This window comes from Dictyostelium discoideum (assembly GCF_000004695.1).
Source record: "Dictyostelium discoideum AX4 chromosome 3 chromosome, whole genome shotgun sequence".
Lineage (NCBI taxonomy): Eukaryota > Evosea > Eumycetozoa > Dictyosteliales > Dictyosteliaceae > Dictyostelium > Dictyostelium discoideum.
In genome coordinates this window covers 1,088,832-1,104,408 of record NC_007089.4, presented here as the reverse complement: position 1 = coordinate 1,104,408, position 15,577 = coordinate 1,088,832, and the positions used below count along the sequence as shown (strand labels likewise).

The 15,577-nt window shown below is 21.4% G+C and overlaps 8 protein-coding genes and 3 non-coding genes across 11 annotated transcripts; 6 read left to right on the top strand and 5 right to left on the bottom strand.

The window, feature by feature from the left end:
* Nucleotides 1–5: 5 nt before the first annotated feature.
* Nucleotides 6–684, top strand: DDB_G0278715 (hypothetical protein; the record flags this gene model as incomplete). The annotated part of the gene is made up of 1 exon (XM_637366.1): nt 6–684. A coding segment is annotated over one exon (679 nt), but the record flags the coding sequence as incomplete, so codon positions are not given.
* A 206-nt stretch (nt 685–890) lies between these two features.
* dynE (dynactin 25 kDa subunit) lies at nt 891–1,578 on the bottom strand (the record flags this gene model as incomplete). The annotated part of the gene is made up of 2 exons (XM_637365.1): nt 891–1,139; nt 1,231–1,578. 2 exons carry the CDS (start codon nt 1,576–1,578, stop codon nt 891–893), a joined length of 597 nt encoding a protein of 198 aa, XP_642457.1.
* Nucleotides 1,579–2,761: 1,183 nt separating this feature from the next.
* On the top strand, nt 2,762–2,822 carry r47. The gene has a single exon.
* Nucleotides 2,823–3,295: 473 nt separating this feature from the next.
* r25 lies at nt 3,296–3,352 on the top strand. The gene has a single exon.
* Nucleotides 3,353–3,963: 611 nt separating this feature from the next.
* On the top strand, nt 3,964–4,016 carry r46. The gene has a single exon.
* A 2,551-nt stretch (nt 4,017–6,567) lies between these two features.
* Nucleotides 6,568–7,023, bottom strand: DDB_G0278577 (hypothetical protein; the record flags this gene model as incomplete). The annotated part of the gene is made up of 1 exon (XM_637364.1): nt 6,568–7,023. The coding sequence occupies one exon, from the start codon at nt 7,021–7,023 to the stop codon at nt 6,568–6,570; it is 456 nt and encodes a 151-aa protein (XP_642456.1).
* A 609-nt stretch (nt 7,024–7,632) lies between these two features.
* On the top strand, nt 7,633–9,171 carry DDB_G0278575 (hypothetical protein; the record flags this gene model as incomplete). The annotated part of the gene is made up of 1 exon (XM_637363.1): nt 7,633–9,171. One exon carries the CDS (start codon nt 7,633–7,635, stop codon nt 9,169–9,171), a length of 1,539 nt encoding a protein of 512 aa, XP_642455.1.
* Nucleotides 9,172–9,282: 111 nt separating this feature from the next.
* Nucleotides 9,283–10,092, bottom strand: DDB_G0278573 (glutamine amidotransferase class-I domain-containing protein; the record flags this gene model as incomplete). The annotated part of the gene is made up of 1 exon (XM_637362.1): nt 9,283–10,092. The coding sequence occupies one exon, from the start codon at nt 10,090–10,092 to the stop codon at nt 9,283–9,285; it is 810 nt and encodes a 269-aa protein (XP_642454.1).
* A 995-nt stretch (nt 10,093–11,087) lies between these two features.
* On the top strand, nt 11,088–11,533 carry DDB_G0278571 (hypoxia induced family protein; the record flags this gene model as incomplete). The annotated part of the gene is made up of 2 exons (XM_637361.1): nt 11,088–11,339; nt 11,435–11,533. The coding sequence occupies 2 exons, from the start codon at nt 11,088–11,090 to the stop codon at nt 11,531–11,533; spliced, it is 351 nt and encodes a 116-aa protein (XP_642453.1).
* Nucleotides 11,534–12,296: 763 nt separating this feature from the next.
* On the bottom strand, nt 12,297–13,218 carry DDB_G0278569 (hypothetical protein; the record flags this gene model as incomplete). Its single annotated transcript, XM_637360.1, has 3 exons — nt 12,297–12,505; nt 12,620–12,961; nt 13,128–13,218. 3 exons carry the CDS (start codon nt 13,216–13,218, stop codon nt 12,297–12,299), a joined length of 642 nt encoding a protein of 213 aa, XP_642452.1.
* Nucleotides 13,219–13,774: 556 nt separating this feature from the next.
* DDB_G0278567 (cytochrome b5 reductase) lies at nt 13,775–15,160 on the bottom strand (the record flags this gene model as incomplete). The annotated part of the gene is made up of 1 exon (XM_637359.1): nt 13,775–15,160. One exon carries the CDS (start codon nt 15,158–15,160, stop codon nt 13,775–13,777), a length of 1,386 nt encoding a protein of 461 aa, XP_642451.1.
* Nucleotides 15,161–15,577: the final 417 nt, after the last annotated feature.

Below are 15,577 nucleotides of genomic sequence, written 5' to 3'. Positions count from 1 at the left end.
AGCCAACATCCACCATATCCATATCACCCTCTCCAACCAAATCAACCAAATCAACCAATTCAACCAAATCAACCAATTCAACCAAATCAACCAATTCAACCAAATCTCCCAGATCATCCAAACCAATCAATAAATCCAAACCAGCCAATTCACCCAAACCAACCAATTCATTCAAACCATCCAAACCAACCAATTCACCCAAACCAACCAATTCATCCAAACCAACCAATTCATCCAAATCAACCAATTCATCCTAATCAACATCAACCCTACCCATATTCTCCACATTTTCATCACTCTCCTATTTATGGTCCACAACATTATGGTCATCAATACCCCCTTCATCCATACCAAAATAATCAAAATGTTCCTCAACAAATACTACCATCTCAACCTAAAGATCAAGAACAAACGCCATCTCCTCAACAACCTCAACAAACGCCATCTCCTCAACAACATCAACAAACACCACCACCACAACAACAACAACAACAACAACAACAACAACAACAACAACAACAACAACAACAACAACAACAACAACAACAAATACCTTCTCAACAAGAAGAACTTGAAACTCTTAACCGAATAACAGCTCAACAAAATCAACAAGAACAAAAGGCACAAGACCAACAAGAACAAAAGGTACAAGACCAACCAAAAGACGAAATGGATAAAAAATAAAACAATTTAATAAATTTAAAGAATAATACTAGTGTTATTCTTGTGTGTAAATATAAATAAAAAAAAAAAAAAAAAACTTCTTTATTACATCTTGCTTTTTTTTTTTTTATATTTTAAAAATGATCATTTCTTTGTTTATGTTGTCATAGTTTTTCTTTTATTAGTTTTATATATATATTTTATTTTAAAAATGAACATTTCTTTGTTTATGTTGTCGTAGTTTGTAATTTAGTAGGAGTTGAAGGTAAACCTTTTGATGCTGGTGTATTTGGTAAAAATGATTCATAAAGTGAAGTAGTATATTCTTTTTGAAATTGTTCTATACAATCTGGTAAATCTTCTTTATAAACACCAGGTGTACCAGAATAATATGTAAATGGTGGTACAACTGTATCTGGTGGTAAAATTGTATTATCTGCAATAATACAACAATCTTTTAATATACATCTTTTTGACTATTATTATTAATTTTAAAATTTATTAGTATATACTATTATAATAGTAAAATAAATAAGTGATAGGTGGGGGGTGTATTGATAACTTTACAATTATACAATTATTACCAATATAAACATTTGAACCTATTGAAGCTGCACTAATTACACAACCTTCACCAACTAAAACATGATCACCAATGTTTTGAGGGAAATAAACTAATGAACCTTTAAATTTCTTTGATGATGGTCTAATTACTGTATTCTCTGATATTATTGATAATCTACCTATATTTACTGATGCTAAATCACCTCTAACAATAACACCAGGTTTAATTATAGTTTTACCATGTAATCTAATATTCATAATACCACATAATATTGATGATTTACTAACTTTATTACCATTTAATGTTTCAATATATTGAGATTTTTCAAAATATTTTGGTTGAACTTGCATTTTTAGTTTTTCTTTTTTTTTTGAATTATTTACTTTTCCTTTTTTTAAAAAAAATAATTAACTAAACATATGAAAATAATGAATGAAAGAATGATAAGAAGCGATATACAAATATCACATAATGAATATTTTTTGAAAAAAAAAAAAATAAAAAATAAAAAAAAAATATTTTTTGAATTTTTTTTTTGTTTTTTTTTTTTCTTTTTAATCAAAAATTTTATTTTTAGAATTCAAATATATATTATATTATTAATTTTTTGTAATTATTTTTTTTATTTTGGAACTAGTGGGAATAAATTTATAAAAAATAGATTTTTAAATAAAAAAAAATATGTATTTTTTTTTTTTTTTTATTTTCATTTATTAAAAATAAAAAAAAATAAAAAAAAACAATAGTTTAAGATATTAATTAATCATTTGCTAGATCTAGATTTAAATTTTTGGCATAATGGATATATTATAAATTTTATAAGATTATAAAATAATAAAATAATAAAATTAAATAATTTTTATTTTTCTTTTTTTTAAACTTCTTTTATTTCAAGTAGGTTTTTGTAAATATATTTCTGTTTTTGTTTTTGTTTATCGGGATTTAACCGATTACTATTTTCATTGTCATTGGCATTATTTAAAAAAAAAAAAAAAAAGACATTTCAGGTATCGGATCGAGTTTATGGTTTTGTAGATTTTTAGTCGCTACTAACTGGTTGGATTTTTAGACTCTCAACTATGGTCTAAATGTTTTTTTTAATGCTGTTACTTCTCAGCATTTTTTTAAACCACCAGAGGTTTGATTTTTCAATCATTCATCTAACGATTTGAAAGTGCAGATTGATATGAACGTTGCCGCTCAAATTAATTTGTATTCTGGAGTCTGAATAGGTGTTAAACTCGATGTCCTGATATGCCCATCAGAAGTATATTAAAAATTATGTTTAAAATGAAATTTTGAGTACACCAAAACTTTTTGTGGGAGTCTGAAATAAAAAAAAAAAAAAAGAAAAAAAATTTGAGAAAAAGAACAAAAATAATAAAAAAAAAGTTTAAAAATAGAATATTTGGTAATTTTTTAAGAATTAAATTTTGTTTAAAATCAATCCCACAAATTATTTTTTGGTTTTTAATTTCTGAAAAAAAACAATTTTTGAATTTTATCTTGAAATGTGAAAGTAATCACAAAGCAATTAAGCTGACCTTACAGCAATTCTATCACTCTACATTCCAAAGAAATCCTTCGTCAGCTGTCTTTTTTTTTTTTTTTTTTTCTATTAATAATATTCTCAGCCATCTAATTTTTTGATTAATAAAAGGTAAGTTTGTAATTAATGATGGGAAAAATGGGTTGTTGAAAAAAAAAAAAAAAAAAATTGCCAATTATTTTTTTGATAATTAAACAAGAAAATTCACAATAAATTCAAAATGTGGGACTTTGTTAAAAGTGAGAATTTTTATATGGCTAAAAAAAGAATTTGCTTTTATGCCTATGTTTTAAACAATTAAACCAGTTTATACCAAAATAAAATTAAAATAAATATTTAACAGTGTTTCTAAATTGTGGGTATTTTGTTAAAATAAAAAAATAAAAAAAAAATTAATCCAAGCAAATTTTTTTTTTTTTTTTTTTTTTATTGGCACTATCCCACAAAATTATTTTTTATTTAAAATTTCTTAAATAATTAATTTTTTTAATCTTTTATTTAATGTGTAAAACATTTAAGTTGACCTTACAGCAAATCTTACAGTTCCTTCATTCTAAGAAAACCTCCGTCAACTGTCTTTTTTTTTAATTATTTATTTGGGATAACCATCATTACCTAGGGTTTTAAAAATCTTGAGCAAATATATATGTTTTTTTTGTTTTTTAATATTAAATAAAATTCAACGTGTAAACATTACTGTATTCCAGAATCTAGTCTCACTTGACCAATTTATTTAATTTTAAATAAAACAACAAACTATTTTTTGATTATACATTTTTCAATTATTTGAATAATTTTTTTTTTTATTTTTTTTTTTATTTTTATTTTTTTTATAAATGGGATGTAACACCATTACTATTACTATTTCCTCTGCCATTGCCATTATAAAAAAAAAAAAGTCATTTCAGTTATCAGATTGTCTTTTTTTTTTTTTTTTATTTATTATTAATATCTCCAGCCCCTCTTCTAATTTTTTGATTCAACAAAGGTACTAGTTTTGTAGTTATTGATTGAAAAAATAACTTAAAAAAAAAATGGCCATTTTTTTGGTAATTTAATAATATAAAAAAATATTTTTTTTTTTTTATTTTTTTTTTTGAAACTATCCCACAAAGTAATTTTTTATTTAATATTTCCTAAATAATTTATTTTTTTTTATCTTTTTTTAAATGTGTTAAACATTGAAGTTGACCTTACAGCAAATTATCATTCTACAGGAAGAAAACCATTGTCAACTGTATTTTTTTAAAATTAAATTATTTATGTAAGTTAACCATCATTTTTAAAAATCGAGTAAAAATATGTTTTTTTTAAGTTTTTATATTTTATGAGATTAAATAATTAAATAATTAAATAATTAAATTCAACATGCTAACATTATTGTATTCAGAGTCTAGTATCATTTGATCAATTAATTTAATTTTAAAATACCAACCGATTTCTAAAAAACACAACAAACTATTATGTAATTATGAATAAAAAAAAAATAAAAAAAAAACAATAATGATAAAATCTTCTTTTATAAAAAATATTAAATTCTGTATAAGATAATCTCAACTAAAATAATATCTGTATTTAAATCTAACCAAAATAATAATTATATTTAAAAAAATAAAAATTCATAAATAAACCTATTAATTACTCTTTTTTTCCTTTAATGGGTAGCATTGATTAATCAATATTAAAAAAAAAAAAAACAATAATAATATGATTAAATAATTTTATTTTTTTAATTAATAAATTAAATAATTAAAATATAATAATAAATATTATTTGTTATTATTGATAAAATTTTTGTTTATTTTTATCACAAATTTACTATTATTTTATATTCTACCAACACGACCACTGAGAAAAATTTTAACTTTAGCACTATAAGCCCCAACAGCCCAAACAAAATTGTAAAAACATTGTAAGTTTTTAATTTTGAGCACAGCCCGCACAGCACTTTAAAGGGTTGAGTACAGCCCTTACAAAATTATTTTTTTAGCTATTTAAATAAATAACCGTCTTTTTTTGAAACGGTTATTTATTTAAAGGTTTTATTAGGATATACGTGGGTTTAAATATTTTTAAAAAAAAAACCATCTATTTTTAAAAAAAAGTATTCAATAAAAAATAATAAAAATGAAATAAAGCAATAATTTTATTTTTTTTTTTTTTTTTTTTTATTTATTTTTTTTTTTAAATGTGCTATATTAATATAATTAATTTGATTATATTTAATTTCATTTTTTTTGATTTAAACTCCGAAATATAAATGTAAAATTGTTAGTTATTACTTTAATTAAATTTTATTTTTTTTTTAAAATTAACCATACATTACCTATAAAAAAAAAAAAATTATCGTTATTTATTATTTCATTTTATTATTTTTTATTTTATTGGTTTTCTCCTAAATATGAATGTAAAATAATTTATTTATTTATTAATAATTCAAAACTTAAAATAATATGCAAAGTGATTTTTTATTTTATTGCCCATTTTATAAAAAACCTTTGGAATCTTTGCAGTCAATTTATTTTTTTTTAAAAAAAAAAAAAAACCTTGTGACCAGCCCTTGTAGTACATTTTTTTTTTATTTAAAAAAAAAAATAAAATACCTTGTATCAGCCCATGTAGTCCATTTTTTTTTTAAAAAAAAAATACCTTTCATTAGCCCGGTTGGCGCGAATAGACCGTTCAGCCATATAGTCTTTTTTTTTTTAAAAAAAAAAAAAAATCTTGAAACCAACCCATCTGGCCCTTTTTTTTTTTTAAAAATTTTTTTTAAGGGCCGTCCGGGCTATTCGTGCCAACCGGGTTAATACAAGCCCTTCTAAGCGATCATGGCTTGGTCGTGAATAAGTTGCTTGTTGTTATAATTTTTTTTTTTTTTTTTTCTTAATTCTATTATTTCAAGTGGGTTTTAGTAAATATATTACTGTTTTTGTTTTTGTAAATAGGGATTTAACACCATTACAATTTTCATTGCCATTGGCATTATTAAAAAAAAAAAAAAAAAGACATTTCAGTTATCAGATCGAGTTTATGGTTTTGTAGATTTTTAGTCGCTACTAACTGGTTGGATTTTTAGACTCTCAACTATGGTCTAAATGTTTTTTTTAATGCTGTTACTTCTCAGCATTTTTTTAAACCATCAGAGGTTTGATTTTTCAATCATTCATCTAACGATTTGAAAGTGCAGATTGATATGAACGTTGCCGCTCAAATTAATTTGTATTCTGGAGTCTGAATAGGTGTTAAACTCGATGTCCTGATATGCCCATCAGAAGTATATTTAATTTTCATTTAAAAATGGAATTGATTGACGATTAAAACCTTTTATGGGTTTTGAGGAAAAAAAAAATTGTGAAAAAAAAAAGAAAAAAAAAAAAATTTCTAAACAAATTATTAAAAAAATAAGAAAATTAAAGAATTTAAATGGATTGTATCCCACAATTCTATTTTTTATTTTAATATTTTAAATTTTATATATTTTTATCATTATAAGAAAATGTGAAAAAGCCTAGGTTATCTCCATAAATTTTGTTTATTTTTGGGTGTTCTATTTATATACCAACCAATAATAATAATAAAATAAAAATAACAATATTAATGAAAATCATATTAAAAATAAATAAAGTTAAATCATTGTTAAAAAAAAAAAAAAAAAAAAAGATGAATATTTAAGTGTCAAATTTGGTGAAATTGGAAAATAGAAAAAAAAAAAAAAATTAATCTATTTTAAATTCTTAAATTAAAATACAATTAAAACTATTTTTTTATTTATTATTTTTTTTTATTTTATTTAAAATAATAAAACAAAAAGAGCAAGTGAAATTACAAAGAGAGTTGAAGATAATAAGGTTGAAGAATCACTACATCTAAGTGTTGCTCTATTACCACCCATAAAAGTAAAACATTGATCACATGAAACAGTTTGATCTGGATAACCTGAAATACCACCAGTACATTGAGCATTTGATGGACTTGATGCATTAAAGGTATAGAGTTGAGTTGTAATATTATAACTTGTAAAAATATTGATTGATTGTGGATTCTTTTGACAATGGTCACTATAAGATTGACAAGATCCAACATCCAAGGTTACAACATCAGGATTTTCATTATCACTATCACAATTTGTATCACAATAAAAACTAAACTCTGCTTTTTTTGATTGATCAAAATCATCACATTTTACAAATGTAATTGAAATAATTAATATAGTTGAAATTAATAATATTACAAATTTGTTATTCATTTTAAATTATTAATTATTTATTATTTATTATTTATTATTTATTATTTATTATTTATTATTTATTATTTTTATTTTTATTTTTGGTTTAATCAGATTCGAAAATAAAAAAAAATAAAAAAAAAACACACCCCGAATAAAAAAAAAAAAAAATGATTAAAAAAACAAAAAAAAAAAAAATAAAATCAAAAATAAGTGTGCAACTGTTTTCAAATAAATTAAACAATAAAAAAAAAAAAAAAAAAGAAAAGTCTGAAATCATTAAAATTTAATTTTAAAGATATTTTCATTCAATCTTGAATACCAAAATAATGTTTGTATAATTAATTAATTATTCATTGTTATATATATATTTTAAAAAAAACAATAAAAAAAAAAAAAAGATTTTAAAAAAGATATTTTTAAAATTTTTATTTTTTTAATTATTTTTTTTTTAAATTTTTAAAAAAAAAAAAAAAATTTATTACTAACTTTTTCATTCTTTTTTTTTTTTTTTTTTTTTTTGTTAATTTTTTTTTTTTTATAAAAATAAAAAATTTCATAAAAATAATATATATATATTTATATGAATAAAAACGGTTAATCATTTAATAATTAAAAAAAAACTATACTATGGATAAATACCATGAATTGGCAAATTCTAATTCTTCATTAATTATAGAAAATAGTAACGATAACAATAATAATAATATATTTTCAATAGATAGTGAATTAATATATGAAGATGATGGTAGATGTGAAGAAGAAAATATTCAAGATAAACCATTTAAATTTAAACAATTAGATAATAGTTTTGATGACGATGATGATGGAGATTTAATATTTTCAAATGGTGGTGTTGGTGGTGAAGGTAATGAAAGAATTAAAGAACCACCTAAAGGTATAAAAGGTGTAATATTTTATTTATGTTTATCATCTTATTGGTTAGCAACATCAGCGATTATGGGTGGACTAATATCATTGGTATGGCCGAGCCAAATTGCGTCAATAGGCGGTGAAGAAAATAAAGAGAAATATGTTGGACTTTTACCAATATTAGGAGCAATCACATCGATTATAGTAGGACCTTTAAGTGGGTTTCTGTCAGATCATTGCACTAATAGATTTGGAAGGAGGAGAATATTCATTGCGTCGGGGAGTGTCGTAGCGATGATATCACTCTTCCTGACAGGCACAACCAAGAATATATATGCGTTTATGTTGTTCCTAATGGGAATTCAGTTTGGTATAATGTGGGGCACGTCGCCATTCAACGGGCTGATGCCGGACATAGTGCCCAAATCAAAATATGGCGTTGCTTCGGGCTATTTAGCGTTTTCCAATGCAATTGGTCAATTAATTGGTGTAGTTGGCACGGCATTGCTAATTCATTATACTAAATCGTACATTGCGACATATAGTTTTTTAGTTTTAATTTTGGGTGTGTTGGTATTCCCCACACTAATTCACATACATGAGACACCGCTATCGCCAAATCATGTGGAGAAAATCACATTCAAACGATTCGTCTATTCATTCTATTTACCAAGTTCGACATATAAAGATTTCTATTGGGTGATAATTACAAGATTTATGCAAGAGATGGGTGTTTATAGTATATTACCATTCTTTGGATACTATTTAACCGATATCATTCATATAGATCCAACTAGTAAAGAATTGTACACCTCTGCAATACTTTCATTGATTATTATAACAAGTATACCAAGTGCAATCATTGGTGGTCCTTTGTCTGACAAATATGGTAGAAAGCTATTGGTATATATAAGTTGCACAATTATGACATTGATTACTTGTGGTTTCATAGTTTTATCATTTATACCATCATTGAAATTAGTGTTATTATTTAGTGGATTATTTGGTGTTGGCTATGGTTGTTATCAGGGTGTAGATTATGCTCTTGCCTTGGATGTATTACCACAAGAAAATGTAGCAAAGGATTTAAGTCTTTGGCATCAAGCTTTAATTTTCCCACAAGTTATAGCTCCAGCCATATCTGGTTTAGTAATTAATTCCTTTGGAAGTAAAGTACTTGGTTATACAATTGCTTTCACAATTGCTGTATTTTGGTTTTTATTATCAACAATAATGATAAAACCAATTAATTTAAATAGAAATAAATTTATAAAATTAACTCCAATTAATTTATAAAATAAAAAAATAATAAAATAAAATAAATAAATAAAGAATATTTAAATTGTAAAAAAATTAATATTTAATAATTTATAAATAGTATTTTTTATTTTTTATTTTTTTTTATTTTTATTTTTCAATAAAGAAATCAATCATTCCATTTGCAAAAGCTGATCTATCAATATTTGAATTATTTGCTCTGTTAATACCATCATCAATAATTTCATCAGGGATAATTCCTCTTCTTGATAAGATTGTTGCTTTAATTAATTCTGGTGTATATTCTGGATGACCTTGAAAAGAATAGAATTGATTTTTAAAATACATTGCTTGATTATCAGATCTTTCATTTTTTGCAAAAATTTTAAAATCTTTTGGTATTTCTGTTACAATTTCTTTATTTATACAAATTATATTTAAATATGGAGGTGGTTGTTGTTCTTGTTGTTGTTGTTGCTGTGGTGGTGATTGTTTAATTATATCATTAAAAACTAATGGATTTTCTTTATGAAAATTTGAATCATTGATATAATTAATTTTATAATCTGAAACAGTCCAACCTTTTGGATTATATGATACTTTTCCACCTAATGCTGTTGCAATCGCTTGATGTCCAAAACAAACACCAATGGTTTTAACATTATTCTCTGAAAAGAATTGAATATATTCTTTTAATTTCTTTATCCAATCTTTATCATCATTCACTGAACTTTTACTACCACTAATTATAAATCCTTGAAATTTTTGTTTATCTAAACAATCTTCTTTACTTGGGAATTGATCATTTGCAACTTCAAATACTGATAAATCAATATTCATTGATTTAGTATTACTATTTAATAAATTCTTAAATTGACTATCAATGTCTCCAAATTTATTTTTAATATCTGGTATAAACGAATCACATTTTAATAATCCAATTCTTAATGATTTAATCATTTTTTTATTTATTTTATTTATTTATTTTTATTTTATTATTGTTATTTTATTATTGTTTTGGTAATTTATATATTGTTTTAAATTTTTTAAAAAAAAAAAAAAAAAAAAGAGAATTTTTTTTTTTTAAATTAAAAATTTAATTAAAATAAAAAAAAATAAAAAAAATAATTAAAAATTTAATTAAAATAAAAAAAAATAAAAAAAAATAAAAAATAAGTAAAAATTTAAAGATATTATAATAATAAAATAATTATCATTAAAAATATTAAGACTATGTTTAATTCAATCTGAAAATACTTTCATATAATGATTATTTTTTTTTTTTTTTTTTTTTTTTTTTTTTTTTTTTTTTTTTTTTTTTTTTTTTGGTTTAAAACTAATTAATTAATTAGCAAATCTGAATTTTCATTAAAAAATTTTCATAAAATGGTTATTTTTTTATTTTGTTTTTTTTTTATTGATTTAAAATTAAAAACAAATAAAAAATAGTGGTTATATAACTTTCATTCGGTTATTATTTCTTTTAGAATGCTGTGGATCTATGGTTATGTTCTTTTCGATTTTTTTAGTATAGTGTTGCATTAATTTAAAATATTTTTTCATTTTGATATCGTTTTTTTTTCTTTTTTTTTATTTATTGCCTGTACAGTAAAAATGAATTTTGGCGAATTTTCATGTTTTTGTCTCAATACGATTTTTTTGCGTGTCAATATTAAAAAAAAAAAATTAAAAAATAATAAAAATTAAAACAAAAAAAAAAAAAAAAAAAAAAGAAAAATTAAAAAAAATTAAAATTAAAACAAAAAAAAAAAAATATAAAAGAAATTTTTTTTTTTTTTTTTTTTCATTTTTAAAATAAACTTAAATAACAAGATATTTTACACAAATAAAATATTTAAACATATTAAAACAAACAAATAAATAAAATAAAATAATTAATTAAATATATATATATCAGTTTTTTTTTTTCATTACAATATATTAAAAAAAAAAAAATGACTGAAGAAATTAATAATACACCTGCATCAACTCAAACTCAACCACAATCCGCTTTTGCAACTTTATCTAAAAAGTTTACAATTCCACCACCACCAAAGACTATTGCTGATGGTGTTAAAAGAGATTACGTCTTAGTTGGTGGTTTGGCTGCCACTATTGTTGCCTTAACAGCCGGTATTTATAACCATTCAAAAGGTGGTAGTCAACTCACTACAAATCGTTTATTAAAAGGAAGAATTTGGGCTCAAGTAAGTTTATTTTAATTATAAAATTACACAAAAATAATACATATTAATTTTTTTTTTTTTTTTTTTTTTTTTTTTTTTTTTCAATTTATAATTAGGCATTCACCGTTGTTGCTATGGGTTGGTATGCATTCGCTTATCAAAGAGATTTGGATGAAGCTGAAGCATCCAAACATAGAAAGGTTATCTTAACATAAACTTTTTAGAAAATGGATATCTTTACGAAAATATATAAATACTTTTTCTTTATATTTTTCCTTTTAATAACATATGCAATCATTTATTCTTTAATCTCCTCTCGTTCTTGAAAATCCTTTTTTGTTATAATTCCTCTTCCTTCCACCTTCCCTTCTTATAATACTTCCTTCCACCTTCCCTTCCCTTAAAAAAATAATGGTATGGTGGAAAGAAAACAAACGAATTAAGAAAGAAATAAGAAATAAAGAAAATTATAATAATAATAGAATGAAAAGAAAGAAAAGAAATTAATGGTAGATAGTTGCAAAAAAAAAAAAAAAAAAAAAAACAACAAAAAAAAAATAAACGTAATCATCAAATTATAATAACGAAACGATGCAGTAACATATAACAATAAATTTAAAAACCTCTTCTTAAAAAAAAAAAAAAAAAAAAAATCAATAAAATTGTACAACTTGTATATAAATAATTAATTCTATATTATATAAACAAAAAACATTGTGAACTTTTTTTTTTTTTTATTCTTTTTTTTTTTTTATCTTTATTTTAAAAATATATATATAATTGGTTTTAAAAATACCGATACTTATCAATAAAGGATTGTTTAAAAAAAAAAAAAAAAGAAAATTTAACTATAAGTGGATAATTTTTTAAATATATATATATATATTTTTTTTATGTTTTTTAATATACAGTATATTGGTATTTAGTTTATTTAGTTTTACTCTTTAAACCTATATTACACACGATCCAATTATAATTTTAAACGACTTTTCTACTTAATATCATTGCCAAAAATACAAGTCCTAAAATGAAACTACACCAAAATATTGCTTTCTTTACAGATAAAGCTTTTGCTTTACTTGCAGAATTTGGAATTAAACATCTTGCAAGAGTAAACACTACAAGTGGTACAGCAAATGCAACTGCAACTGATAATAAACCTACTACTGAAGGTTTTAAATGTCTATCTAATTATATATAATATATAAAATATATATTATATAGAATTATATATAAAATTTAAATAATTTATATTAATATTTTTTATAATTGTTATTATTTAATATTATATTTGAATTTACCTGATGAAGAAGTATAAAAAACAGTGAATGAAGCAGTATCATTTGCATTACTACCATCTAAAAATATAACAAATACACCTTTATCAGTTGAGGTTTCATTAAAAATTTGATTGTATGTACCCTTTTCAAAGGTAACTATTGGATTATCTGTTAAAATATTTGAACCACCAATGAATTTAATTGTATTATTAACTGGAATGGTTGCATTTATAAAAGTAACTGTAATATCATTTATTAAATAAGCTATACCTGCTGGTGGTATAATCTTCCAACAAGTTTGAGGTATTGATCTTACTGTTGAAATAAATCCTGATGGATCTGTATGAATACTTGAACATGGATCTAGATTAAAAATAAAAAAATAAAATAAATAACAAAATAAATAAATAAATAAATATAAATATAATAATAAAATATTTGTTATTATTATATTTATTCTAAATGGTGATATGTTTATTTTTATTTTTATTTTTATTTTTTTTCCCTTAAATTATTAAAATACACATACCAGAGGCATATTGACTATTTGCATTATTAACAATAAATGAAATTAAAACTATAATTGATAAGATTATAGTTTTATTTATTTTAAATTTCATGGTGTTCTTTTTTTTTTTGTTATTACTGTATTTTCTTTTCTCCTTATCGTTTTTTATTTATTTATTTTTTTATTTATTTTTTATTTATTTATTATATGTGTACATAAAGATCTTCAAAATAAAAAATAAATAAATAAAATAATTTATTATTTAATAATAATAATAATAATAATAATAATAATAATAATAATAATAATAATAATAATAATAATAATAATAAAATATTATTATTTAGGTTAGCTGTGATGGTTACAATTTAACACAACGTTTTTCTTTTGAAAAAAAAAAAAAAAAAAAAAAATTAATTACAAAAAAAAATTAAAAAAAAAATAAAAATAAAAATAAAAAAAAAATAAAATTAAAAAAAGAACAAATGCTAAAAAAAAAAAAAAATAAAAAAAGATCAGTGAAAAGTAAGATTTGGTCGATTCATATAAAATTCGATTGGGGAATAAAAAGGCAATCTGGCACTAAAAAAAAAAAATTTTTTTTTTTTTTTATTATGTAAAAAAGAAGAAAGGTATATTTTATATTTTTTTGATTAGTTTTATTTATTTTATTGTAATATATGAATTTGATTATCTTTAAAACCAATTTTTAAAAGTTCTTTTGAAATTGACTGATTAAAATCTATTGGACCACAAACTAAAGTTTCCATTGAATCTGTAATCATCTTTGGTATTAATTTAATAATTATTGGCTCTAAACAAGTTAAAATCATATCTTGATTAATTCTACCCTTTTTAAATGATTCTTCATTATTATTATTACATGGTTTTGTTATTACATAATGTATAAATAATCTATCTTTAAATTGTTTTAATATTTCATCTAATTCATTCTTATAAATTATATCATTTTCATTATTTGAAGAATAAATTAAAATAAATTTTAAATTATTATTATTATTATTATTATTATTATTATTATTATTATTATTATTATTATTATTATTATTATTATTATTATTATTATTATTATTATAAAATGATTCTAAAATTATTTGAATCATTGGAGTTATACCAGTACCACCAGCAATCATTAATAAATAGTTTTCTTGTTTTTTAAAATCAAAATTATCAGCTGTTTGAATTGGACCTTTTAATAAAAGATGATCACCTTCTTTCAATTGATGAATATGTTTTGAAACATCACCATTTTCATAACCTTTAATTAAAAATTCTAAATATTTCTTATCTTGGCTTAATTTTACTGGTGTATAACTTTTAAATGTAATATTATCATGATTGTTAAAATTTGTAGTATCTTCATTATTAAACTTTGCTAATGATACATGAGATAATGGTGATATCCATTCTAAATTCTTATGTTCTTCAGGTATTTCTATAAAATAATGATATGTATTTCCAGTTGATTTGGTTTTTTTATTAATTTTAACTTTTGATACTATAATTTTATTTCTATTCTTTGGTGTTGTTACTGTTGATAATGTTACTGTATTTGATGATGATGATGGAACTAAAAATGGTTTTAATGAAGAAGAAGAAGATGATGATGATGAAGAGGAGAAGGATGGTGGTGGTTTATAGTTTGGTGATAATAAACTAATTGACGACGATGATGATGATGAGGCTTTACCAATATAAAATCTTTCCAAAATTGCTTTTGCATTTCTTGAATGAAACATTCCTTCGAAATCATCAGTAGCATCTCTACCTGCGCATTTAAATAATAAATTTGGTCCACCAGGATGATATAATAGATATTCAGTCATATCGTAAACTTTATTATTAACAATTATCCAACAATCATCTTTTTTATTATGTTTTGAAACTTCTTCAATTGAATAGGTTTTACCAATAATACCATTATATTTCTCCATCGCTTTATTTGATAATTTAATTATCATTTCACTTATAACTGGTGGTGGTAAACCTATTCCACTATTATGATTATTTGCATTCTTTGGTAACCCATACATTTTTTTTAATGTATAGATAGTTTGTGATGATAGTTATAAAATAAAAATAAAAAAAAAATTTTAAAAAAAAAAAAAATGAAAAAATAAAAAAAAAATAAAAAAAAAAAAAAATAAAAAAAAGGTTTATAATAAATTAAAAATCAATTCTTTATTTATTCAAACATTTTCCCAATTATAATTAAAATTTCAAAAAATTTTTTATTCTCTTATTTATTAAAAAATAAAAACCCTTTTTCATTTGATTTTTTTAATTTTTTTTATTTTTTTATTTATTATTTTTTTTTTTTAAACGAATAAAATCTTAAATAAAAGGATTTTTATAGATATTTTTTAAAAATTAAAATAGGAATAATTAAAAATTATTTTATTCTAATTTATTTTTTTTTTATTTTTTTTTTTTATTTTTTTATTTTTTTT